Here is a 27,273-nt window from a genome sequence, read left to right on the forward strand (position 1 = left end):
TCCCGATGCTAACTGACCAAAAAAGACCTGCTTGGTGATTCTTGTATCTGGCATACGCGTAACGTGCCCTATCCAGCAAAACTGAGCCGGAAGCAGCAGCGATTCCACACCCATTATACCGCACTTTGCCAGAACCACTGTGTTTGGGACCTTGTCTTCCCACCGGATACCTGCAATCATGCGCAGGCATTTCATACATACATACATACATACATACATACATACATACATACATACATACATACATACATACATACATACATACATACATACATACATACATACATACATACATACATACATACATACATACATACATACATACACATACATACATACATACATACATACATACATACATAAAAACATACATACATAAAAACATACATACATGCATGTATTCACGTTCAAATGTTTGCCTATATAAGCTGCAGTGTCAAAGCAGAGAACTCATAAAAAGAGATTGATGGTGAGGATTTAAACGTCTGCTTGAGCCACGCGGGTATTGTATTTATCATCGTCGTCATCATCTTCATCATCATTATTATCATCATCGTCATCATCATTATTATTATCATCATCATCATAACCTTATTTGTTTCCAACAACATTGCTTTATTCACCATCATAACCATTTCACCATGATCTTATCATCGTCATCAAATTCGACATTTATATGTTGAATTTTTCTTTTGATTTTAACGTTATCATTGTCAGTTTCATCAACATCTTATCATTGTCATCATCATCATCATTATCATTACCGGAAAGAATCATCATCATCACTATTCAAGCAAAATAAGCAGTTTATACGGAGACAATGTCAACAAACATATTGTTATCAATAGAAAGAGGACCGCCAACTTTAACAACATTTTTATCCTTGCTCTTGTTGACGTCACTATCAAAAACAGGGATGTGCAGTCCGGACTCAAAAAGATTGTACGACGATTTACTGAAAAAGAGTCGGTACAACAAATTGATCCGACCGGTGACGAATAATTCCGACACTCTGATGGTTAGAATTGGATTGAGGCTGTCACAGATCATCGATGTTGTTAGTACGTTTTGAACAATTTTTTTCAAATAGTCAACGCTGGTATCAACAACAAACACACGATGGCGCATACGATAGGTCTGGATCTGTTCGTACTCGAATCCAGTCACTGCAACAACAGTGCCAGGCGCCTTAACCATTACACCGTCGCAACACTATTTTGAAAGAAAATTTTCCAACATGGGTTAATAATGTTAATGAAATTTGTTGAAAACAGGATGAAAAGAACCAAATAATGACGTCAAATGTGTGGCTGGATCAGGTTTGGCTTGATTCTGTTTATTTTTTTCTTTCAATCATTTGTCAGCACGTTCTTTCATTCATGTTTTCACTTGCTTCTTTATTTATTTGCTCATTTAATAATGTGTTCGTTCGTTCTTTCTTTCTTTCTTTCTTTCTTTCTTTCTTTCTTTTTCTCTTTCGAATTTAAGGAACAAAAAAGGAATGAATGAAAATGTGAGTATGATCAAACAAACGAATGAACAAATAAAGAAAAGAACGAATGAATGAATGATGAAACGGACGAACAAAGGAACACATTAATGAACGAACGAACAAGCACTATACTTTAAAATTCGCTTAATGTGGCAAATTAGCTTCAATCAGCAACTGAAAATTCCCCACACTTCATTATTCATCACGTATGGGACGAAAAAAAAAACTTAACTCCCACGATCACCACCGAACAGCAATGGTTCGATTACCGACTGACCTGGCATCCGAGCGAGTACGGAGGTGTGGATCGGTTGTTCGTACCCTCAGATGAAATTTGGCTGCCAGATATTGTGCTCTACAACAGGTAGGTAGGTAGGAGGTAGGTAGGTAAACAGATAGGTAGGCAAGTAGGTATATATATATATATATATATATATATATATATATATATATATATATATATATATATATATATACATAACACATATATGTTTTGGGTTTATACTATCATAAATACAAATACATCAAGATGATAAAAGTCTCGTTAGAAAAATTGAGAAACTCGACGACAAGTTGAATAATGCCGAAAACGCAGTGATCTTTATAAATAATTATACACATATGTCTATATCAGTTAATTTCGGTAACAAATTTTCATTTAAGCATATTTCATTAAACGCGATGCTTATATTATTGTTATTTAATTTTTTATTAAGATTTTCTATTTTTCTTATTAGTTTTTTATAATTATAATTTAAATTAAAAATTAGAACACCAATATTCATTATATAATTATTTATTAAGCGACGTTTTTGTAATTTTATTACAAAATAATTGTTTATTATACTTAATTTAACTACTTACGTTATTTAACTTTAATCGTTACGTTACTTTCGCGCTCAACTCTTATTACGTCATCTGACAGTTTATTGTTATGTTTTATTTGAATTAATATTAAATTGCCTGAAGATGAATTATAAAATTCATAACGTCGCTTAATAAATAATTATATAATGAATATTGTTGTTCTAATTTTTAATTTAAATTATAATTATAAAAAACTAATAAGAAAAATAGAAAATCTTAATAAAAAATTAAATAACAATAATATAAGCATCGCGTTTAATGAAATATGTCTATATGTAATATATTGCTGTTAATGTTGTTGTTGTTGTTGTTATTATTATTTCAACATCATCATCGTGAAAACTACCCGCAACAACTTTAATAAATAAATGGATAAACAATGATATGAGATAAGAGCAACGTATGAGGGGATATTGGCCAAACGATGATATCGAATAACGATGACAAACAACAAACGATTATTTGCAACTAAAAAAGAAGCCATAAAACTCCAATACACACTCACACAAACACACACACAAACACATAAACACACAAACAAACACAAACAAACAGCGCTGACGGAAACTTCACGGTGAAACTGATGACGAAGGCGACGATAAACTGGAATGGGCTGGTGATGTGGAAGCCACCTGCCGTCTACAAAAGCCTCTGCCCCATCGACGTCGAGTTCTTCCCATTTGACGAGCAATCGTGCACTCTGAAGATCGGTTCTTGGACGTACGACGGTTATTCGGTTGATATCCGACACAAAGAATTACCGATGCAGCTCAGTCCTCTCGATATTGTTGAGCAGGTTACATGGTCCTATTCAATTGCAAGTTTGTCTAGTGTTTCGTGAAGTAAAAATCCAACTGAGCATTATATAATACTATAAATAAATAAATAATTTTATAAATAATTCCACGAAAAATCAAAAAGTTTTTGAAATATTGTTTCATTAACTTGAATGAAAAATGGAAACCACAACAAACAACAACAACACAACAACAACACAACAACCAAATACTCACAGGGCATCGATCTGAGTGACTACTGCAAAAGCACCGAGTGGGACTTATTAGCAGTTCCCGCAAAGAAATTTGTCAAATATTATCCGTGTTGCAAGGAACCTTATCCAGATATAAAGTTTAACATCACTATTCGCAGGAAGACATTGTTCTACACCGTCAACCTCATTCTTCCATGCGTTGCAATCTGCTCAGTCACCCTCCTCGTCTTCTACATTCCCGCCAGCTCCGGCGAGAAAATAACCATGGGAATAACTGTCTTGAACTCGCTCAACATTTTTTTACTATTAGTAGCCGAGATCAACCCGCCCACTTCTCTGGCCACACCTCTCATTGGCAAGTATTTGTTGTTCACCATGGTGCTGGTCACGTGCTCCATCATCGTCACGGTCTTCGTCCTCAACATCCACTTCCGCTCTCCTTCCACTCACATCATGTCGCCATGGATACGAGAACTCTTCCTGAATGTTCTGCCGAAGTTGTTGCTGATGAGGCAGATTCAACAGAAGACTCTGAAGGTCAACGTGCGAACTGAGGCTGGGAGGGAGTTGAGAGATTTCTTCAAACTGGACAGCAGCAGCACGCATGCGTCTCCCGCGATGTTCAGACAAATGGACAACGAGAGAATCACTAACATGGATGAGCTAGTCAACCGTCGTCAGTGTTTTTTTTACCAAATTTATTTGAAATTATATTCTATAAAGCGGTATGCGATTTCGAAAAATTATTAATCTAATCAAATTTTGTCGAAAAGCTAAAAAGTTGTAAATTTATTATGGTCTAAATTAAGTGAAACTATCTCAGCAACAGGCAGGTATTCCTCCATAATAACGCCGACCCGTCCCGGCCACTTCGCCACCCAATCATCCTACAGGTTCAACAACGACGAAGACAGGGACTTTCTTCGCAGGGACTTCCACTCGAGACCCTTCCCCCATCAATCCCTCATGAACGGCGCCATGTACGGGGTCAGCTTCATCTCTGACCACGTCAAACAGCAGGATGACTTCATGAGGGTGGCCCTCTCTCATTTCATTTTTAAATTTTATTACGTCATCGACATTTTCATAAAAAACGATCTTCTTTATATGTATTCTTCTGATTTCAAACATTCTACGCGATTAAGTAGGAAACTAGATCTAACTAACGCGGCGAAAAACCCCTAGAAACTCGAAATGCGAAATCAAATTAGTTTATTGAGATAGCTGACAAAAAAAATAATTATTTAGCAGCAATGCTTGAACCAGTCTTAAATAATCAAAATAAAATGAACAAATAATCCAACTAATCAAATAATCAAATATAACAATGTTCTCGAATTAACTTTAAATAATTTAACAAAAACTGACTTCCTGACTAGGTGAAGCATGACTGGCAGTACGTGGCGATGGTACTGGACCGGCTATTCCTCTGGGTGTTCACGTCGGCATGTCTCGTCGGTACTTTTGGAATTATCGTCCAAGCTCCGACTCTGTACGATTTCAGAAGTCCGCTATTTACGTCACGATGCACGTGATTTCACATTATGCAACTGAACTCTTTAAAAAAAAACTGACAATGTATTGTATTGTATATACGTTCTAGTTGTATATATAAAATTATTTGTTGTATCCGTCAAAATATTTCGTGTGTATATCAGATAATTTGCTGTATATCTAAGATTATTTGTCGTTTTTTGATAAGGTTAAAGGTCAATTACACTTTTCCAGAGTTCAAAGGAATTAATAACACACATGCTAAACGACGGATCATACAAAAACATATGCTATTTTATCATATTTTATGTATCATAGGTTTGTGTTATATATTTGTGTTTGTGTTCCATCCTAAGTAATCTAAGAATATGTTTGTGTCATATCATCCGTATCATATTATAAGTGTCAAATATGATCTCCTTTCAACACACCCACCCACCCACCCACACACACACACACACATACATATGATATATATGTATATCATATTATATCTATTATATAGGTTATATACATTATATATATCACATGTTTTGTTTTATCCTAAGTGGATGGTTGTATCATAAGTTTCAATGTATCATATGCATTATATGGATTATATGCATTTTAATTAACGCACATGATATGTATCCATTCATGTATCTATCTATTTATTCTATGAGTATATGATATCTATGATATTTAAAGTTGTTTTTGCAGTTGGGAGGAAACGACTTTCCATACATTCTACGTGTTTCTGGCTGCATATCGTTTTAATGTTGACGCCTGTCTCCAATGGCAACCACATTGAATTAAATTATGGGATTATTGTAGCATAATATAAGACTTATTTATTTCAAATTATAGAATTTCATTTAAGAATTTTAACATGAAATCGTTAAAGGTGGTGATATTTTATTTTTTACTTTATTTGAATATACTTTATTTATATAAAGATTTGCTTTATTTTTACAGGGTTTGAAGAGCTTTGATGATGATGGTGAGTTGTTTGTTGCATACATACGTTTTTGTACGTTCAGTGTACGCTTTTACTGTAAATTGTGTGTATGCGTATATATGCGTGTTTGTTTGTTTGTTTGTTTGTCTGTGTGTGTATGTCTGTTTATGTGTCTATTTGTTTGTTTGTGTGCACTTGTGCTTCTGTGTTTGTTTGTGCGTGTATGTCTGTGTTTTTTTGTGTATGTGTGTGTCTGTGTTTGTTTGTGTGTGTATGTCTGTATATTTCTGTGTTTGTTTGTGTGTAAGTGTGTGTGTGTTTGTTTGTTTGTGTGTGTGTGGAGGGGGGTTTGTGTAATATATATATATTATTACTCAATGAATAATATTTTTCCATTCAATGCATTGGCTATGGTTATATAAAAAATTATAAAAAGTGAGGTGGCACTACGTTGCAGGGGTTTGGTTTGATTGCATGATGGATCTTTTCCTAATTTAAATGCGCCATATATCAAGTGACGCTATGTTGTTTTTGTTGTTGTTGTTGTTGTGTGTGTGTGGTGTGTGTCGCTATATGTGTTTGGAAAGCTTCAATTAAGGGATTATCTATTGAGATAAATAAAATTTTAATTATTTTTTGAATGATTGTTAAGATGTTACCTTTTTCATGTATTAAATATTTCGCACATTCGTATTCTTTATTTTTCGTATTTTTACTCTTTTAAATTCTACACGTCTTTGATCATTCAATATTAGTATAATATACAAAACAATAAAAAACAATAAAATACAATATAATCATATACAAAACAGTACAATACAATCATATACAAACAATACAATACAATCATATACAAACAATACAATGCAATCGTTTACACAACCATGCAATACAATACAATCATATATTGATACAAAACAATACAATACCATCATATACATAACAATACAATACAATCCTACACAAAGCAATACAATACAACCATATACAAAGCAATACAATACAATCATACACAAAACAATGCAATACAATCATATACAAAACCATACAATACAAATAATTTCTTCACTCCAGATGAGATGGATGATTTCCTGGATAGCATTTTAAACGAACCAACAAGTAGGTGACGTATAAGAGCGTAAAAAAATTTACATTTTGTAAAAAAGATTTATCATTGCTCTCCTTCCTGATCCTAAAATTAACTTGATTTTCATTGGCTAGACTACTAAATTACCGCTTTTTAGTAATTTGTTACAAAATTACTCTAAGCGACTACTACTCCATACTCATTAATCCATAGGCAAACCCAAGATCAGTAATTTAAAAAATACTGCGACAGCTGAAAAGTAAGGTCTTTTTCTAATGATCCTTCGATAAGTTTTTGTGAGACATTTTACTAAATTTTAAAATTGAAAAAAAATATTTTTTAAATTAAAGGGAGAGCCCAGGTACGACAAAAATCGACTCCAAATCCGATTTCGACGATGTAAATATACACACTTAAATTGTAAATTTCATTACTATTGTGTTATCGGTTGAGTTATCTCGTGATATTAAGATTGATTTTGAAACTAAAACTTTATTTTACTTTATGTAGCATAAGCTTTACTAGAGTTTTAACGGTTGTAGTGCAAGTCGTTGCCTCAATATTATATGCAGTATGAGATAGTATTAGTAGTAATGGCAGTAGCGTCCGTGGCCGCAGTAGTACTATAGTACTAGTAGTTAGTTAGAAGCAGCAGCAGCAGTAGTATATTAGTATAAGTATTTGCTGTAGTATTCGTAGTAGTAGAAGTAGTAGTAGTTGTAGTAGTAGAAGTAGTAGTAGTAGTAATAGAAGTAGTAGGAGTAGTAGTAGTAGGGGTAGTAGTGGTAGAAGTAGTTGTAACTAGTTAAGTATTAACTATTTATCTATGTAAGTATTTATTGTAACTGTTTTAGTAAAGTAAAGTTAGTAATAGAAGTAAAATAAGAATGTAAAAATGCGTCAACATCGATTTGGAAGTGAGACGTTTTTTTTTCATACGAGGATTTTGATGAGGCATTCCCGAAGGAAAGAAAATTTTCCACCGTTGATTCGATGGCAGGAATTTTGAAATCAAATAAACCAGGTTGGAAAATATTTTTTTTTACAAATAAAGTATAATGATACTAATAAATTATATTACTATACTACTAGTGTTACTACTACTGCTTTTAATAGTATTAACCATATCCATGAAGAAACGTGTTATTGTGAATTGAACTTTGAAAACTGCCAACTTTTCTTTGCGATTCTTTCAGCCAAGAAGCAAGAAGAAGACAAAGAAGAAGAAGACGATTTCTTGAGTAGTTTAGGATTAGGGGATGCAACTAATAGCAGCAAGAGCAAGTCCCAGACGACGACAAACGCCAGCAAGGATGGCACTTCAAACTCGAAATCAGGCGGGAGGTCGTTGATGATGGGCGATAAATCCTCAAAAATTAATGCTCTTGATGATTTGCTCAATTTTGACGGTTTTGTATAAAATTTATTGTCATATTTTTTTAGTTCTGTAAAAAGAATTTTGTTGAAAAATAACTAAATAAATATAATAACGATTTAAAAGTTAGGGGAACGATTAAATCTAGAATGTCTTTAATTATTATTTTATTTGTAATTTTAATCATCATCTAAGTTGGTTCCCCGAATTTTTTTCTCCAAAAGATGCCAAAGACAAAAAACCAAAAACTTCCGAAAAGGATGATTTTCAATTTGGCGGCTACAGTCCGTCTGCATCCAGCAAGCCACCCTCTAAAAGACTTGTTAGGTTGGCGATGTTGGTTGATAAGTGGTTGATTGTTTGGTTGGTTGGTTGAGGGCTTGATTGGTTGAATGATTGGTTGATGTTATCAATGGCGATGTTTATGAAGATGTTATTAAAGGTCATGACGTTGTTTGATTATGGTTCCAATGATGTTGAATGCACTTGCATTTCAGAAATTGCGTTAAATGTACCTGTTTGGTTGTTGTAATGAATGATTAGTTGATTGGTTGACTGATTGATTGATTAAATGATTGATTGATTAATTAATTGATTGATTGAATAGTTGATTGATGCCACCAATGACGTTGTTGCTGATGATGACGTCATTAATGATTATGAGTCATTTAAAAATTAGCAATGAGTGAATTCCTCCTTTTTTAATTTTATTTTCAGTATTACACGTTATATAATGTATTTGGTCCCACGGTAAATTTATTTTATTAATAAATATTATAATTATTACAACGATAATTAATAATTTGAATAAAAATTATGTTAAACACTTTATTTACTGAAAATAGATTTGAATCTAACCAAGATGGCGACGCCGACGATGACGTAGGACCCAACAAGCTACTCAGCACTGCACCCGTTTCCTTGATAAGTGACGTAGTCAAAAAGAACGAACCTGATTGGCTGGGAGAGGTCGGTGGGACGAGTTCTAACGTAAATAGTAACAGGCCCAGATCGAGTGACGGCTCGATCGCTGGTAGTAGAGGTAAGTGTCGCTACTTTTTCGTCTTTTTATAGAGTTAACTGTCGCTACTAATGAAAAAAAACCTTTTTTTTCTCCAAAAATCAGTAAATTCTTTCGACGCCGACGATTGGCTGAACGAACCAGCTAAAAATAGAAAATCTGGAAATTCACCGAAAGTTCAAACCTCTGATAGGTCAATGAGCAAACAGAAATCAAAAGATTTCATTGTTGACGATGATGACGATGACGCCGAATTAGGTACATTTTTTATTATTCATTCATTATTCATTCATACATCCATCCATTCATTCATTCATTCATTCATTCATTCATTCATTCATTCATTATTCATTCATTCATACATCCATCCATTCATTCATTAATTCATATACATTCATCCATTCATTCATTCATAATAATATAAAAATTATCATCAACAGTAATTGTTAAACGACAGAAATAATAAAAATAAACATTGACGTCATAATTTAACAAAAAAAATACTGCAAACTTTTTCCTCTCCTCCTCAGACTTCTTGGTGAAGAGTACGAAAAAGACATTACAACGGAGATCGTCGTCATCCAGTAGAGATGTTGCCGGAAGTTTGGACTTTTTGAATGACGATGACAATGATGGCGATTTGTTTAAAAGTGAAGTTCTGTTATTCGTGATGTTTTCGATTTCTGATTTGATGGTGATTTTGTTCATTCCCTTTGCTTTATTACAGTATTTTTTACGTACCTGATTACTTTTAAATAATTAGTAACACAATTTTTCATTCTTTTTTCAATATCTTTCAAACTTGATCAATTTTTAAATAATTAGTAAAATTTCATTTATAGAGAAGAAACCCGAAAGCCCTAAAGCTAATAAAACAGCCACAAAAGTGAAAAGAAGAGATATTGATGCTGAAGATAACGAAACTAAAGTCAGTCTGACGTCATTATTACGTCATCGTTTCGTTTCGTCATCATCGTTATCATCATGTTTTCATTACTCTATCCTCATCTCTTGGGGTTTTTCTGAAGGCTGTCACAATCGAAACGAAACCACGATTTTTTTCAACTCTCCTCTCATTATCATTATAACCATCAACGTCATTTTATCGTATCATTAATCTATCTACTGTAATCATATATCATCATGATAGCTTTAATCACTATCGTATCTTATCATTAATGACTCAGTATCATGTATTATCATTATAGCTGTTATCGTCATCTTATTTTGTTGTATCATTAATCTATCATTAACATATATCATAATAGTAATAATAATAGTAATAATAATAATAATAATAAGTTTCACTCATTACCATCAACATTATCATAATAAGCTTCACCCATCATCGTCGTCATCACCATCATCAAAAGTTTCACTCATCATCAAAAGCTTCACTCATCGTCATCATCATTAAACATACACTCAGGCAAAGCTGAATGACGACGAGTTGGCCTACCTGAGAGAGAGCTTGCGTAGGTTAAAACAACAGCACGATGATGAGAAGTTGATGCTGCAAGGATCATATGAGTGAGTGATGGGGCATGCTGTCTGTGTTGTTGAGTGACGTCATAGTGATATTGAGTCACGTCATTCTGGTAATGTGGTGATGATGATGATGACAAGAATGACGATAATGAGGATGATGATGACGACGACGATGATGTAGATGACGATGATGATGATGACGGTGACGATGGTGATGAGGTAGATGATGGGGATGGCGATGATGGTGATGCGAAAAACTTTTACAATGTTGATGACAAATGAGTAAATGAAGTCCCATCATGTGGTGGTATAACATGATGACGATGATGATGACCATGGCGAATAATTATTATCAATTAAGTTATTAATTGATAATATCATTGATTAGTTATTTATTATTAATTATTAAAATTAATTGTTAATTAGTAATTAAGTTAACTTAAATATTAAATTATTACTCATTATTTATAACGAGAGTTTTTCACAAAATGTCGAATTATTATGAATATAATTATGATCATGATTATTATTATTATTTTTATTATAATTATTATTTTTTGTTTCTTCCCAAAGGAATAGATTGAAAATAACCGAAGAGTCTTTCGAGGCATGCAAGCTAAGGTAGTAACTGATAATAATAATAATAAGAAGAATAATAATAATAAGAATAATAATAATACATAGATAAGGCGCGTATTGATTTTTTTTATTAACATTTATTTATATTTTGTATGTAAGACGCACAAGAACATGTCGATACTTATGCACGTACAATTGCAAACACTCGCACGCACACACACACACACACACACACACACGCACTTTCTCTCTCTCTCTTTCTCTCTCTCACATACACACACATTCACACACACACATTCTCACATACACACACATTCACACACACTTATCACACTCTCACGTACACACACGCACTCACACATTCGCAAACATGATACTCCACTACAACAGATACAAACAAGAGATAGATATAATATCAAAAGACCTAATGGAGAAAGTGGAATTACTGGAAAGCGAGAAGAAGATGCTACTGAGTAACTATGTTGAGAGGTTGAAGGTCGTAGAGTTGGAAAAGCAAGAGGATATTAATAGGCTACGCAAGGAGTACAAGTCATCAATTTTTTAATTAGTGTTATTATTAGTGTTATTATTATTATTATTATCGGTATTATTATTGTTATCATTATTATTGTTATTTATTATTATTATTATTATATTATTACTTTTTCCTAATTTATTCTAAGTAGTACACACACACACACACACACACACACGCACACACACACATCACAAACACACACATCACATGAGGATGAGATTGTATTCTAACTCTCGTAACCATCGTTCGTCACCATTTTTATTATTATCATTATTATCGTTACCATCATGGTGATAATTTTTAATGATAAGGGCTAGTGTGGATGTGATGAGGCAGGAACATGAAGAGGCCATTGACAGAATCGTAAGGGCCAAAAATCAAGAACTCGACTCTTTAATGCTTTCTAAAGATCATACTAGGTTGGTCGATTGACTGGTTGGTTGGTTGGTTGATTGACTGGTTGGTTAGTTGGCTGGTCAGTTTGTTGGTGAGTTGGCTGGTTAGCGTGTTGGCTGGTTGGCTAGTTGATTGGTTGGTTGGTTGGTGGGTTGGTTGGTTGACTAGTTGGTTGAATGGTTGGTTGATTAGTTGATTTGATTTTTTAGTGATTGAGCGAGTAGTAGTTATAATAAACTGATAATTAAAAATTTTTCAACGCACTTCGTCAAGAAAAGATAATTAGTAGAATACATTTAATCAATTAATCAACCAATTATTTAAACCAATTAAACTATCAATTATGTTTATATAGCGCGCATTTCCTGAAATTTCAATCATCAAATTTTCTACTAATAAAAGTTGTATGATGGCAAGGCTCCTTACTACTACTACTGCTCCTACCATTTTTCAAAATTTTATGTTGAAATAAAATTCCAATAAAAAAAATGTGAAAAATTGAAAATTCATAATCAGGAAACTAGATCAAGCCTTGACACACTTGGAGGTCAACATAAACGGCCTTGATGACCTCAAGGACAAGGTCAGTTCGAGAGCAGAGATGTTGGACATTGAAAAGGGGCACGTCATCACTGAGAAAGCTACTAACCTTAAGGGTAAAATATATCATTGTGGTTATTATGATTATCATTTTTATTCCTCATCACTACTACTACTACTACTACTACTACTACTACTACTGCTGCTACTACTACTACTGCTACTACTACTACTACTACTGCTACTACTACTACTACAACTACTACACTACTACACTACTACAAGTACACTACTACTACAACTACTACTACTACCAATATTAATATTGTTATTATCTGTTGCAAATATTATTTATTTATTTAAACAGAAATTATTTCGTTAATTGCACCCACCAAAAAAGCAATCGAAGATAGACTGAATGAAAGAGAGAAGTTATTGGAGGATGAAAAAAACAAGATGGCCGCCATGATAAGCAAGCTGGAAATACAGCTGGCCAATCAGAACGAACAAATGGAGAAGGTTGACGTCATGTTTAGTTTTCAGAAAGTTTTTATTTCATTGTTTTTAAAAATCTCAATCTTAAATCTTAAAAACCTTTTTAAGAATCTTTTAAAAATGTTAAATGTTTTGAAATTGCAATTGATATTTTTCATCCAAACCTCTTTTTAATTTTTTGGATCTACCCACCATCTAACTGAAAATGCTTTTGTTTGTTAATACGTTATGATATGCTTTTATGCCAGCCTGCACTTTTGATAGTTTTATATTTGATTTATTTAGTAGTTCTGTCATGCATCTGCCATCACCTATCGATCCATCTATCTGATCATCAGCCTATCTATTCATTCATCCATACATCCATCTATCCATTTATTCATTCATCCATCCATCCATCCATTCATCCATCCATCCATCCATCCATCTATCCATCAATTCATTCATTCACTCACTCACTCAACCCCATCCAGGAAAAATGGCGGATGAAAGAGATGGAGAGCACGTTGAAGATGGAGAGGGAATCGATGGAGTCTGAATCACGTGAGTTTGCCAGCAGGTGCAGAACTGAGAAACAGGAGATTGATCGATTGAAAGTAAGTATGGATGAGTGATTGAATGATGGATGAATGGATAGATAGGTAGGAAGTTAGATGGACTAATAAATGGATTGATGAATGGATAGACGGATGGACGGACGGACAAATGGATGGATGGATAAAATGATTAACGATAACAGAGTAAAAAACAGTAATTACTACAATACGAAACGATACGATATTTATTTACTTAATGACGGTAATAACTGATAATTACAGGCCCAAATGTTGTTTGATCGGCAAGAACTGGCGGCCGAAATTAAGCGCGAACGAATGAAGTTAGCAGAAGAGAAGTCTCGTTTCGATATCGAAATGAAATCGAAACTAGAGGAGGAGGATAAAACGAACTTGAAAAATATTCAGGTAGGTTTTTTGTTTGTTGTTATTATATTCACGTTTTCGTTAAGCCATCCCAGTCAAACTTCAGCTTCATTCATTATTTCGGCTCTTTTGGCTACACTGTTGTTATTATTTTTAATTTTATTTCTTCTTTTTCTTCTTTTCCTTTTTTCTTTTTATTATTTTTATTGTTAATACTTTTTTAAATTATTTTTTGCATATTGACCACACATATACACGTCACCTAGATCTTGGCCGAGATAACGAGCAGACAGAAATCCCTCCAAATGATGACCACCGAGCTGGAAATAAGAACTAACCAGCTGAACAAGTTAGAGGAACGACTTACGGAAGAGAAGAAAAAGAATGAAGATGAGATGGAGAAGATAGTGGAGAGGAGGGTGACGTTGGATGGTCTGGCCAGGCAGATGAATGAAAGTTCCAGAGAGCTTGTGGAAAAGTACAGGGTAGTAATTCGTCCTAACTAGTTAATTATATTCCTCTCATAATTTTGAAATATCCGTTCATTGTTCTTCTTAATTATTAATGAGTTAATTAATTAATTAATTAATCATGATATTTAATTATAATTAACCTCCCTTAATGTAGTATCCAAAGGTTTCAACAACACCGATAATAAAATATCTAATAAAACCATCTAATTAGACCATCACGGCCTAATCAATTATTCTTTACTTATTAGATATTTTATTCACTAAACATTTATCGCCAATTAATTTAACCATTAAACTAAATTTTTTTTAATATGATCGGCAGAAATTTGAGATAGAAAAAGAGAAGTTATCCATGAAGGAAGGTGAATGTAACAAAAAGTTTGTTGATAACAAATATAAAAGTGACCTGCTACAGAGAAGAGAACAGCAAGTGGCTAAGGTTGGATGATAATTTTTGAATAAAATGAATTTTTATACAGAGTTGAACATTTTTGTAAAAAAATATATAATAAATAATAATATTTGAGTGATTTATAATTGAATAATTGAATTGAAATCGTTAATTTGTTTTTATAATTTGGTTGAAATGGTTAATATGTTTTGTTAATTGAATTATTCGTTCATCAATTTATCCATCCATTCATTCACTGATTTATTCATTCATTCGTTCGTTCGTTCGTTCGTTCATTCGTTCGATCCGTCGTTCGTTCGTTCGTTCATTCGTTCATTCGTTCGATCCGTCGTTCGTTTGTTCATTTATTCAGTTATTCATTCATCTTTTTCTCCATTCACTGATTCACCATCCACCACAGGATAGAAAGACATTAATCCAGATGAAAAAAGAGTTAGAGCAGATTATAATGACGGCCGTCTGCCGAAAGTGTAACACTAACACGCTGTACAAAAGTTACGTGGAAGATGTTGACGGGGAGAGAGAGGAGGAGAATAATTACGGAGAAGAGGATGACGTAGAGACGAATACGACGAGAGATAGTGATAGAACTGAGGGTGATAAACTAATCATAGACACGACGCTGATAAATCAATTGAAGAGTGAATCGGCGAGGGTGATTTTTTTTTAGAATTGTAACTTTTCTTTCATTTGAAAATGAAATCTATAATTCTTTTCATTTATTTTTCATAATTTTTCCATTTTTAATAAAATATTTTAATTATTTTTACTTTTACTATCAGGACAAAATGTACCTAGAGAATGAGAGACCGTTCGTTGAGGCGGTGAAGTATACATCAATGCATTACCTTTGAATCTCATCTGCCATCTATCCAAATTCTCTGATTTCTATTATGAAGTAATTAGCAGTATCGTATCGTATCGTATCGAGTTGTATGGTATCGTATCGAATGGTATTGAAGATTCGAAAGGCGTTCCGTTCGATTTGGTTCGATACGATACGATTTTTCTAATCACTTCATAAATAAAATTATGGAATACACTGTAATGTGTGTAGTTTCTGCTTTGTTTTTCATTAAAAATTATTCTGATTTTCTATTTTTGTTTTTTATTATTTTTAAAAATTCTCTATTTAATTAATTCTCAGATATATCGACATTTCGTCACCCATTTAAATGTTCGTCATATTTTGATTATTTTTTTATTATCGTCGTTCGTTTTATGTGTTGTGGCGTGTTTTATTTTAAGTATTTTAGAGTTTAAACTATTAAGAATGCCTTAATTAAGTATTGTGTTTCATTAGTTGCACTACGTTGTGAAATGTAACTAGTTAGCTAGGTTATTACCAAATTAATTTCTTTCACAAAAAATCAAGCAGATAAAATAAAATAATCAAATCGCAAAAAATAAGCAAATAAATCACGAAAAAGTTTAAAAATTTAAGAAAAAAACAATTATAAGTAGAGTTCACGGAAATTATGAAATGGAATTAATCAAAAACAGGTGTGCTCGTCTCATTAGGTTCCATTATATCAGTTTCTGTTCTTTATTTCGTAAAGAGCTCTTCCAACGATACGTAATCTTTTGATGACGTCAGACGGGCTTGACTGATGACGTCACCTATCCAGCGATGTTTGGTCCACGTTTCATTCATCTCTCGTTGAATGCTTTGTAGAATTTTAGAAAGCTCCAACAGTTCGGCCAGTTTGTCGTCGCGTGATTCGCTCTCCTCACAATCTTGCAGTCGTATCTTGCGGCGTCTGCAGGTTTCCGTAACCAAATCTAAAATGGCCGACAACTGGCAATACTTCCGGTAGATTTGTGGCTGGTAGGTGTTGAGGTGGAGCATTTCAAATGTTTTGAATGGGAGGTAAGTGCAAGATGGCGGAGGAGTAGGGAGCTTGCCCTGCAGAGGTGAGCACACGAGGGAAGCCTGTGGCGCGAGTAAGGTCATGTTCACGTGATGTTTCAAGGGGAAGGTCAACTTGTGGAGTCGATGAGCAGTTGGAATGGTCGGTTCATCAGCTTCTTCTTCTTCAACAGCTTCAGTTGAAGCAGCTGTTTCTGTAGTGACGGTATCAATGAGCTGATGGCATTTTGTCTGTAGCATATTTTTGAAGCTGTTGTCTCTCATTGAAGCACCATCTCCATCATCAAACACGTTGGTGTACTTCACCACCATCTTGACATCTTCATCGGAATCATCACCATCATCACCGTCGACCTTGATGCAAGGGAGGCTTGAAAGATGTTGTTTGGAGACGAGGATATCCAATCCCTGTACACGAACTGCCAGCTTCAAGTAGCCGATGTACATGCCCTGCTCCATCTGCTGCTGCTCACTCGTTGATAATATGTCCAAACTCTTCAATGTTATGTACTTCAATAAAGTTGACTTGGACGATGATGGAGATGACGATGAATGTGATGACGATAAGTCGCCAATGGGCATCCAGGTCAAAGGTGACGAGGACAAGTGTGACGGAGAGGATGATGAGGGAGAAAATAAGGATGGCCGAGGTGATGATGCAACAGTAATTTCATTGACAAACACCAGCACCGATGAATGACCTTCTTTGAAAATTTCCCAATGAAGTCGACCCAAATTTTCACATCTTGTGAGTTTTTGAAGACGACTTACTGCCTTCAAAATGGCGTGCCTGACCGGAAATAGATCTTTGTCCCCATTAGCAATAGTTTCTACTTTTTTGGATCCACCAATTTCTTTTTTCATAATTTTTTTCAAGTTTTCCGCTAACTGCCAATCACTTGTAACTTTCATCAGCCAATAAAAATGGTTTTCAATGTCTCCTACGTGATCGACGTTGACCTTGAAAGTGGGAAGGATGCTGTCTAATGTCAGCAGTAACCTGCCTGAGCAGGATTGGAGACAGGAAATGTACAATCCGGAAGTTTCGCAGCTGTTGACGAGATGTTTGGCCAGGAAGAAACGCTTGATAAATCTGCTCTGTTTTGTCAATGGTGATCTGTTGTTGCAGTCTTTGTTGCTCAGATATTGCACCAATGAACTAAATGGTTTTCCCATATTTTTCAAACATTTGTCCGTCAGCTTATGCATCATTATGTTCAAGGATATGTCGAGTTCCATTGTCTTCTCCTGCTTGCTCGATGGATTTCTGTGTTTGTCTGCATTGGTGATCCTGTTTGGAAAATTGGTTTGAACAATAATGTTATCGTTAATGTTATCATCACTTTTAATTTTATTCAAAACAGGGATGTTGTTTTCTTTCTTGTCATTTTCACATTCAGCTTTGCTTTTTTCATCATTGCCTGAAAGGTCAAATTTGTTGAAGTTGTCTTTAAGTGGGAGAAACGTGCTGCCGCATTTTTTGGACAAACTGGATTTTTCAGTCTGGTTGTGCTTGCTGCCTTTTGTTTCTTTGTCGTTGATGATGGGTGTGGATGTTGCGAAATTGTTGCTTCTGCTGCGAGCAAGGTTGATGAAGTCGCTTCTGATGATGTCGACGATGTTAACGTTGGAGGTCGTATGCACCTCGACGTATTCAAGTCCGCGATCATCTTTTGATTCAAAGATAATTTTTCTGATGACGGCTGATTTTTCAAATTCGAGAACACTTCTGTTGTTGTTGATGTTGAGGAAGTCCGTGTCGTCGTTGGTGTTGTTGGTGTAACATCTGTCGTTATATTTGCTGGTTTTGTTTTTAGTTTTGACGTCATCCTTGTTGTTGTTTGCATCCGCTGTCATTTTGTGATTGTTTCTTCCGAAATTGCTATTTGTGAACTTCATTCTTGAGTAATTGTAGTGGATTTTAGAGAATACACTACTAGGTGTGGCACGATACTGACCACTTTGATTTTGACCATTGCCATTGACTACAAAATTATTTTTATCGACAGGTCTTCTAACCAGTGATGTTCCATGCTTGAAACTCATGTGAATACCGTCCAAACTTCCATACTGGCAAATGAGAGGACCGAATCTATGTCGATATTTCATCGGTTTCTCGGCTTTTTTTCCTTTCGTCTCATTTTCAGTTTTGTTTCTCAGATGCTGTTTCCGTTGATGCCTCAACGATTTTGATTGATGTCTGCGCTGTTTCATTTTCTGAACTAGTTCATCATCCTGCTGATTTTGATGTTGCGACTTTGGAATTTCCAACTGCCTGTCGGATGGACAATGCTTACACGTGGAAAACTGTGCGGAAGCCATGTAGCGAATGAAATTTGTTAAGACTTGCGTACTTGAGTTACCACGTTTAGTTGCTTGAACGTTTAATGTCTTGAAAAGTTATTTGAATGGCTAATAGAATGTCTGAGTAATGTTAAGGTAGGTCGGAGAGTTAGACAATTTAATTCTTTAATAATTGATCGTTTAAAAATCAAGTTTGTAAGTTGTTTAAATATAAATTCGTTTGAAGCGTTGGATGATCCAATCTTTAGTGGATGTTATTTGTCGAGATGCTTTTGAAAATTATTAACTAGTTAATTAATTCAGTGGACAATTTCTTTTTTTAAATATCACAAAAACTGTTTGGCGACTTTTCAAAAATTGCTAAAATATCTGAAGTGTGGAGATTACTGAAAAGGAAACTCGTTGATGGAGATCTTCAGACTGTGGACGCTTATATAGTCTCGGACCGACCACACATCAAAGAATCACGCCAATCAGTCATTAGTCTATGTTTGTAAAGTTAATTTAATTAAAACTTAGAGATCAATGTTGTAATTAATTCAATCTGAGTCGCTAAACATCAAAGAACATCAAAGAAATCGACTGCATAAAGTGAAAATGTTGGAATTACAAAGAAATTTTATTGGGTCTGTGTGACGCCTCGCTTAATTGTTTAAGCAAATAATTACCCGTCAAAATAAGTTGGCGTACTAATTGACAATTAAGTAATAAATTTAAATAATAACCAGCCTGATTTGTTGTGAAAAGTTTATTAAAGTAATTTGTAGTCCTTTGAAATATTGTTATCGACGTGATCTTCAAAGTAGAAAACTAATGAAAATTAATTTAAAACGTTGAAATGGAAGTAAAGTAGGTACCCTTTAAAGTGATATCTCATTAGATATTCATCAAAGTTGTTAGAAGGCCTAATTATTGAAAGGTGAGAACTTTATTGGTGTAAATTTTAATAAGATTTTGTGCATCGAATAATTAAATTGAACTTATTCCAAATATTTCAAACAATTTATCGTGTTTTTAGTAAATTGAAACAAATTTTTTAAAAATAATTTTTATTAATTTTTTTTTATTCCATAAAAAACAGATCAGGATTTAATTTTATTTGCTTATTTAGTAAGTGATTACCATTATGCTGGGAATTCAAAAATCTGGAAGTGGTTGACATCTATCTAAATATTCTCGGGGCAGATGATAAAATTTCAGAAAGTTAAAAAGTAATTTTAGTGTAACTAAACACTTACACAGACGCACAAATAAAAACTTAAAATATCTAAAAAAATACGTGAAATAACACGAAACACGTAACTTGTATAGACACATGCACACAAACACACACAAACACGCATATACACACAATACACACATACACACACATAAAATCATTTGTTAAGGCGTAAATATAATTGAATGACAATTAATTTCAGAATGTTTTATTTAATAAAATAATAAAAAAATTAAAAAGTAAAATTAATAACATTTAGTAAGCATAAGTAAATAAATCATGAAAATTAATCTGATCATACTATTGGTAAAATTCAAGTGCAATGTTATAAAGTAAGGCAGGCATTATAATGTGGTGTTCATCACTATTCATCCTACTGACATTCAACCTTATCACCTTCACCCATCACATCATCATCACTGTGAATAATGGAATAATGGAATATTTATTGCACGATAAAAACCTGTTACGAGTGTTATCATATAAATGTTATCATTTTACTTTTGACATCACTATCATGATCACAATCATCATCATCTCATCCGCAGCAGCATCTTGCCACCATTATCCTATTATTATTATCATCATCATAACTCCCTACTATCGTGAACTTTGACCTCCATACTCTTACAGAAGTACTGTGTGAAGGGGATGCAGTTGAAGTACTGACAGTAGTCGCAGCTGTAGATGGGGCTGACGTAGAAGAGAATAAATAGGACCAGGAACATGACGAGAACAACAACGGAGCAGGCGGCCATGCACAAAATTTGACCTCTCCGTCCCAAAATCTTCAACTCTGCCGCATATGGCATGAGGGCAAAGGAGATGAAGAAGCCGAAGATGAAACCAAAGAGATGGGCGTAGTTGTCCACCCATGGAAAGAGGCCGATGATGAAGAGGAAGATGAGGATGGAGGTCAGTTTGAAGATGACCAGGCAGGGTGATTGCACTATCCCTAACTGCCAGCCGTATATCACCTCCACAAACAAGCTGGCCAGAAGTCCGAATTGAGAACCGGAAGGTCCTGCCTTTGATGATGATGACGGTTGGTAGTGTTGATGATGATGGGGCTGATGATGATGATGATAATGGCATTGTGATGATAATGATTGGAGTGGTAAAGATGATGCCAATAAATTCAATTTTCAATTTTTAGAAAAATAAAGTCTAAAACATAAAAAATTTAGTTAACATATGCAAAAAACCAAATAACATTTTTTAAGAGACGTCAAAGAACTTCAAAAATAATGCCAACAATTGGTCTGATGAAATATATTTCAAACTTCAATTCGCTAATTCTAAATTTCAAAATCTACCTCGACGTGATAAGGAAGGAAGATGGCACTAGCAAGACTGCCAGCTATTCCGCTGGCGATGTAGATGACGCAGACGCGGAACCATCCAAGCAGGCGCTCTATGTCTCGCATGATGAAATACTGGAAGATTATCGTTATCAGTAGCTGCAGTATCCTGAATGTTCACCGTATGATGAAAATTGATGAGTGAATGATGGTGGTGTGATGAAGATTGAATGTTGGTTTAGAGTGATGAGTGAATGACGCCGGTGTGATGAAGATGATGAAGATGATGAGTGAATGATGAAGGTTGTGATGAATGTTGATGAAGATGGTGAGTGACTGATGGGGGCTGTGATGAAGATGATGAGCGGATTATTCTATGATGGAGATGACGAAGATGATGCTAAGGACATGTAATTTAAAAATACCAAAATACTGTAAAATACAAACTGAACAAGCACCGAACGCAGAACGGACGAACGAACAAACAGAAAACTTTAACAAACCCTGCGTGGAGAAACAGAGAAGTCCAAAGTCTGTAGAACTGATTGGGGTAGGTTTCGTTGTAGAATGGTAACATGCCGCATATCTCACTGAGACATGATTTTACCTAGTTTAAATGATATCTTCACATTATCACGATATGATATATGGTATATGATATGACATAATATTGATAATATATGATATAATATCGATAGGATGAAATAATATTGATGCGATGTACTGTCGATATGATATAATTATATGATATCACATTTTCAGTATTGGCTTTGGTAGCGGCGATACTTTTGATGGCGAGTAGGTATCCAACTTGATAGTGCCGATACTTTTTAGATAGTACAAAATCGATCCCGATGTCAAAATATATGATCGTCAAAAGATTATATTTTTATTAATGATTATTTCAATGATCAGAGCTTGACGCGTTTTTCATTTGGAGTTTGGGATTTAAATTTGGAATTTAAATTTGAGATTTAAATTTGAGATTTAAATTTGGGATTCAAATTTGGGATTTAGTATTAAGTTTCGCCGCTTTTTGCATGTTTGTTCTTAAAAAGTTATTTTCTCTCGGCTGATTCCCACAATCTAATTGTCTTTGAGGTCATTTCCATGTGATATATTAACTGTTAAAAACATTAGAATAGATAAATTATATTAGTTATTTTTCGGTAGCACTGTTTAAATAATGCAAAAGTATTGGCATTACCGGCGATACTTTTCAAATGAATGGGTATCGGCAAAACAGTTAAAAAAGTATTTGCTTTGGTCGTAGCGATACAATATTTTAAAATTCTTAACAGCCCTTAGTATTAACATACCTATATAATATAAAATATCATCATGACTTTTATTTGCTTACCGAGAAATGCTTGTGGACATAACAATAAAATAGTAGAATATTCTATTCTTTTATATTGATAAAATTTAATTTTTGATATATCAAACCATTCAACCGACCTACCCACTGAACCGAATCGACTGGCCGACAAATCGATTGTAAAACCGACCAAACAACCGACCGAGCAACCAACTAACCTACCTACCATCCAATCAACCAACCAATCGACCGACTGACCGACCGACCAACAAACCGACCGACCGACCAACAAACCGACCGACCAACCAACCGATCAACCAACAAACCGACCAACCGACTAGCTACTAAATTTGAGAAACCAACCTGAGAACAGAGATTAGCCTCGGGATGAAAGTACCCCCCACGAAAGGCGCAGTAGGCCGGTGTGGTGATGATGCACTGGCCATGAATGCCGACACAACAGGGCCTGGCCACCACCTCACACGTCATGTGCTTCGGGCCGTTCGGGGGTATCAATGGAACCTCCTGGCATATCTTAAGTAACGTACATTACACTAATTTGAATAAATTTCTATATTATTACTTAAAAGAATTAATAGCTTATGTTATAGTGATGAGAAAGCCGGGAAAATATTAATATTATTATTATTACTATTACAATATTTTCTGTTATTATTTTTTTATTATTAATTTTGTTATTGTTGTTATTAGCGATAATCTCAATCAAACGCCTACACCAACCGGCCACTCGGTTATGTTGTTCTTTGGCCACATTGTGGGCAGCACGCTGGCGCTACTGCAGTAGCTGCAACGATTCAAATGAACGAATGAATGAACGAATGAATGAATGAATGAACGAACAAATGAACGAACAAACAAAATATTGATTGATTGATTGAATAATGAAATGAGTTAATTGATTGATAATTTTTAAAAAAATTGAGAAAATTTCAAAAATTCAAACTCAAAACAAATTTGAAGCGATAGGTTGTAAAAAGATTTATGACGTGATATAATAATGACGACGACGACGATCTAAATAAAAAATTTTTTAATTAAATTATAATAATAATAAATATTAACATAATATAATTTTCATAATATAATAATTATTGTAATAAATTATTGCATGCTTGGGCCATTTACTCTGGATCGAGACCGCACACTGTGTTATTGTACCAGGAAGCCAACGTCTTCTGATAGAGATAAAAAATATAAAAATATAAAAATAAATATAATAATAATATAAAAATATTAAAAAAAATAAAAAATATAATAAAAATATAAAAATAAATATAAAAATATACGTGTGAATTAACATTATCGGTAAAATTAATTGATCAGCTAACTCAGAGGTAGACAAACTAGAGCCAACAAGGCCTTGTTTGCCAAATAAAAGATCGTCAGCCAGACGTTATGACTAAAAAAGAGAAAAAAAGGAGCCACAAATCTTAAAAAAATACTCTCCCGGGTCGAAAAAATTTGCTACTTAATTACATAAGTACATATGCGGCCCTTCAAAGATAAAATATTCTCAATGTTGCCCTCCCGGCCAAAGGGTTAGTACACAAGTACATATGCGGCCCTTCTAAGATAAAATATTCTCAATGTGGCCCACACGGCAAGAGGTTTACCTACCCCTGAATTAAATAATTATATTTCATTCCAATCAATGAATATTAATAAGAATAGGAATATAATTAATGATGATTGGGTGTCATAAAAGCGCCACGCCACACTACACACCACACACTAACACACACGTACACAGAGGCAAACATTTTCACAAACACTCACGCACACACACACACAAACTACAAACTACACACATAAACTACACACTACACACACAAAGACAAACGTTCTCATAAACACAAACATACACACACGCGCAAACGTACGCGCGCGCACACGCACAAACATACTGGACATCTCAAAGAGCTAAGCTGGACACACCCTGAACCGTCGTTGTACGAGCAACAGCCCGTCTCTTCCTCCTACACGTGAGAATATTTATGATAATATGACTGATCATAATAATGATATTGTAATAATAATAATATAATATTAATATTAATAATATCAATAATTAATATTAAAAATAACATCAAGTCAGGGTCATGGTCATAATTTTTCAGTACCTCCTCAATGTCCATGTTGAGTCTGTCAACGACGTTTGCATCTCGCCTCATACATGGTGAATACTTGGCTCCGAGATGGATCAAGTCGGCCTGCGGTCATTTTGTGGTGATAATGGTTAAAATGATAATGATGTCCGTAATAATGGTGGTGTGTGCGCGCGTGCGTGTGCGTGTGTTTGTTATTACGTAGTGCAGGTGTGTGTGTGTGTGTGTGTGTGTGTGTGTGTTACAGCATAATGATGAAATTATGATGGTTGAAATGATAATGTCCACGAGAGATAACGAAGTAATGGTGATAGGGTTGAAAATGTTAATGATGTCCACAATGATGATGATGGTGATGATGTGATGATGATGACCAGTAAGTTGGCAATGGTAAAGAGAGTTTGATTTTGACGTTGCTTTGTTGATGGTGGTCACATCAATGATAATGACGATAATAATAATAAAAATAATAATAATAATCATTATAATGATGATGGAAACTCTTTTATTTCAACCAAAGTCGTTAAAATTAAAAAGGAAAAAAGTAATTAAAAATGTGATAATGTTCAATAAAAACCAAAAACCACAATGCTCATTGTTTAAGGCTAAACGGTGATGCATTCAAATTGGTTATAAAGTACTTCTATCTCAATAATAATATAATAATAATAAAAATAATAATGATAATGATGATGGTGATGAAGATGATGAACGTGAACCAACCTGCTTTGGACCAATCCACATGTTGTTCTTCTCGTTGTAAAATACTTTCTCTATGGCCAAACTGACTGTTCGCACCTTGAAAATTGATGTTTATTATTTATCCATCATTCCATCCGTCCGTCCGTCCATCCATCCATCCATCCGTCCGTCCGTCCATCTATCAATCCATTCATCTATCCATATATCAATTCCTTCATTTATCCATCCTTTCATCTATCTATCTATCCATCCATCTATCTATTAATCATCAGTAAAGTTTTTTAATTCATAATCAAATTGGATTACAATAAAAAAATCAATTTTAAGATCTTCATTCGCAAATAAAACCACCAAGTATTTAAATTTAATTTATAGTAAGATAATGAACAAAAACGGAACCGAAACCTCTGCGAATATCGGAGTCTCGGAAAACCCGAGCGGGGAAAACCCATAGACAGATGTTGCGATGATGAAGATGATGATTTGCACGAACGTCGCCCAGTAAGTGAAGAAGGGCCGGTAGTCTTGCATCTCTTCCAATTGGTCCAACGTTTCTCGGGTAATTCCAGATTCTTTGTAATTCGTTCCTGATTGATTAGAAGATTGAGTGGTAGGTGATAAGATAAGTGAATAATATGACATTGATAATAATAATTCACATTATAACGATAGCGCAGTGCGTATAACGCTTGTACATAAAAAAAATTTCAGTTTAACAGTTTATATTTTGTAAAAAAAAATTCAGAAAATCCGACCCAAAAATTCTCCGACAATTCCGATGGCGAACTGTCTCTTTCCGTTGTCTGGCAGATTGTTGATGACGTCATCGGGCATCCTCCTGCCCCAGTTATTTGAATCAGCCAGCAGAAAGTCTCCAGCGCTAACTTTCGCGGCCGTTTTTTTCTTACGTCTTTTTAAAAGTTTTTGATTGAACTGAGATGAAATGTTTAACGAAAAAAAAAAAATTACTTCACTAACGATAACGCTGAGTTATAAAGCACATAAACACACTCGTGTCACGTACAAACACTCACACACATGTACATCAGCACACCACATTCACACAAACTCTCTCTCTCTCTCTCTCTCTCTCTCTCTCTCTTTCTCTCTCTCACACACACACACACACACACGTACACACACACGCGCGTATACCAGCACAAACTTTTCTCCATGCTTAAAATCTTCTTCCATTCCTCCTTTTGATGGCGTCGCTTGTTTCTCCCTAAAAAGATCTTCAAAATCATCATCACGATCATTATCGCCAATTTTGGGTTTTTCCACCTTTTCCCTATTTATACCAGTTGGAAATCCCCTTTCACGTAATT

The 27,273-nt window shown here is 34.4% G+C and overlaps 3 protein-coding genes across 3 annotated transcripts; 1 reads left to right on the forward strand and 2 right to left on the reverse strand.

The window, feature by feature from the left end:
- Nucleotides 1–916: 916 nt before the first annotated feature.
- On the forward strand, nucleotides 917–4,885 carry HELRODRAFT_78292 (hypothetical protein; the record flags this gene model as incomplete). Its single annotated transcript, XM_009018566.1, has 7 exons — nucleotides 917–1,057; nucleotides 1,275–1,319; nucleotides 1,747–1,856; nucleotides 2,915–3,146; nucleotides 3,375–3,958; nucleotides 4,184–4,385; nucleotides 4,730–4,885. 7 exons carry the CDS (start codon nucleotides 917–919, stop codon nucleotides 4,883–4,885), a joined length of 1,470 nt encoding a protein of 489 aa, XP_009016814.1.
- Nucleotides 4,886–16,651: 11,766 nt separating this feature from the next.
- HELRODRAFT_171884 (hypothetical protein) lies at nucleotides 16,652–19,297 on the reverse strand (the record flags this gene model as incomplete). The annotated part of the gene is made up of 1 exon (XM_009018567.1): nucleotides 16,652–19,297. One exon carries the CDS (start codon nucleotides 19,295–19,297, stop codon nucleotides 16,652–16,654), a length of 2,646 nt encoding a protein of 881 aa, XP_009016815.1.
- Nucleotides 19,298–20,325: 1,028 nt separating this feature from the next.
- Nucleotides 20,326–26,782, reverse strand: HELRODRAFT_111355 (hypothetical protein; the record flags this gene model as incomplete). Its single annotated transcript, XM_009018568.1, has 11 exons — nucleotides 20,326–21,526; nucleotides 21,815–21,968; nucleotides 22,303–22,406; nucleotides 23,481–23,651; nucleotides 23,859–23,922; nucleotides 24,264–24,313; nucleotides 25,043–25,114; nucleotides 25,259–25,348; nucleotides 25,967–26,041; nucleotides 26,351–26,532; nucleotides 26,701–26,782. The coding sequence occupies 11 exons, from the start codon at nucleotides 26,777–26,779 to the stop codon at nucleotides 21,086–21,088; spliced, it is 1,482 nt and encodes a 493-aa protein (XP_009016816.1). The 3' UTR covers nucleotides 20,326–21,085.
- Between the last annotated feature and the right edge of the window lie 491 nt (nucleotides 26,783–27,273).

The sequence above is a fragment of the Helobdella robusta genome, assembly GCF_000326865.2.
Source record: "Helobdella robusta unplaced genomic scaffold HELROscaffold_22, whole genome shotgun sequence".
NCBI lineage: Eukaryota > Metazoa > Annelida > Clitellata > Rhynchobdellida > Glossiphoniidae > Helobdella > Helobdella robusta.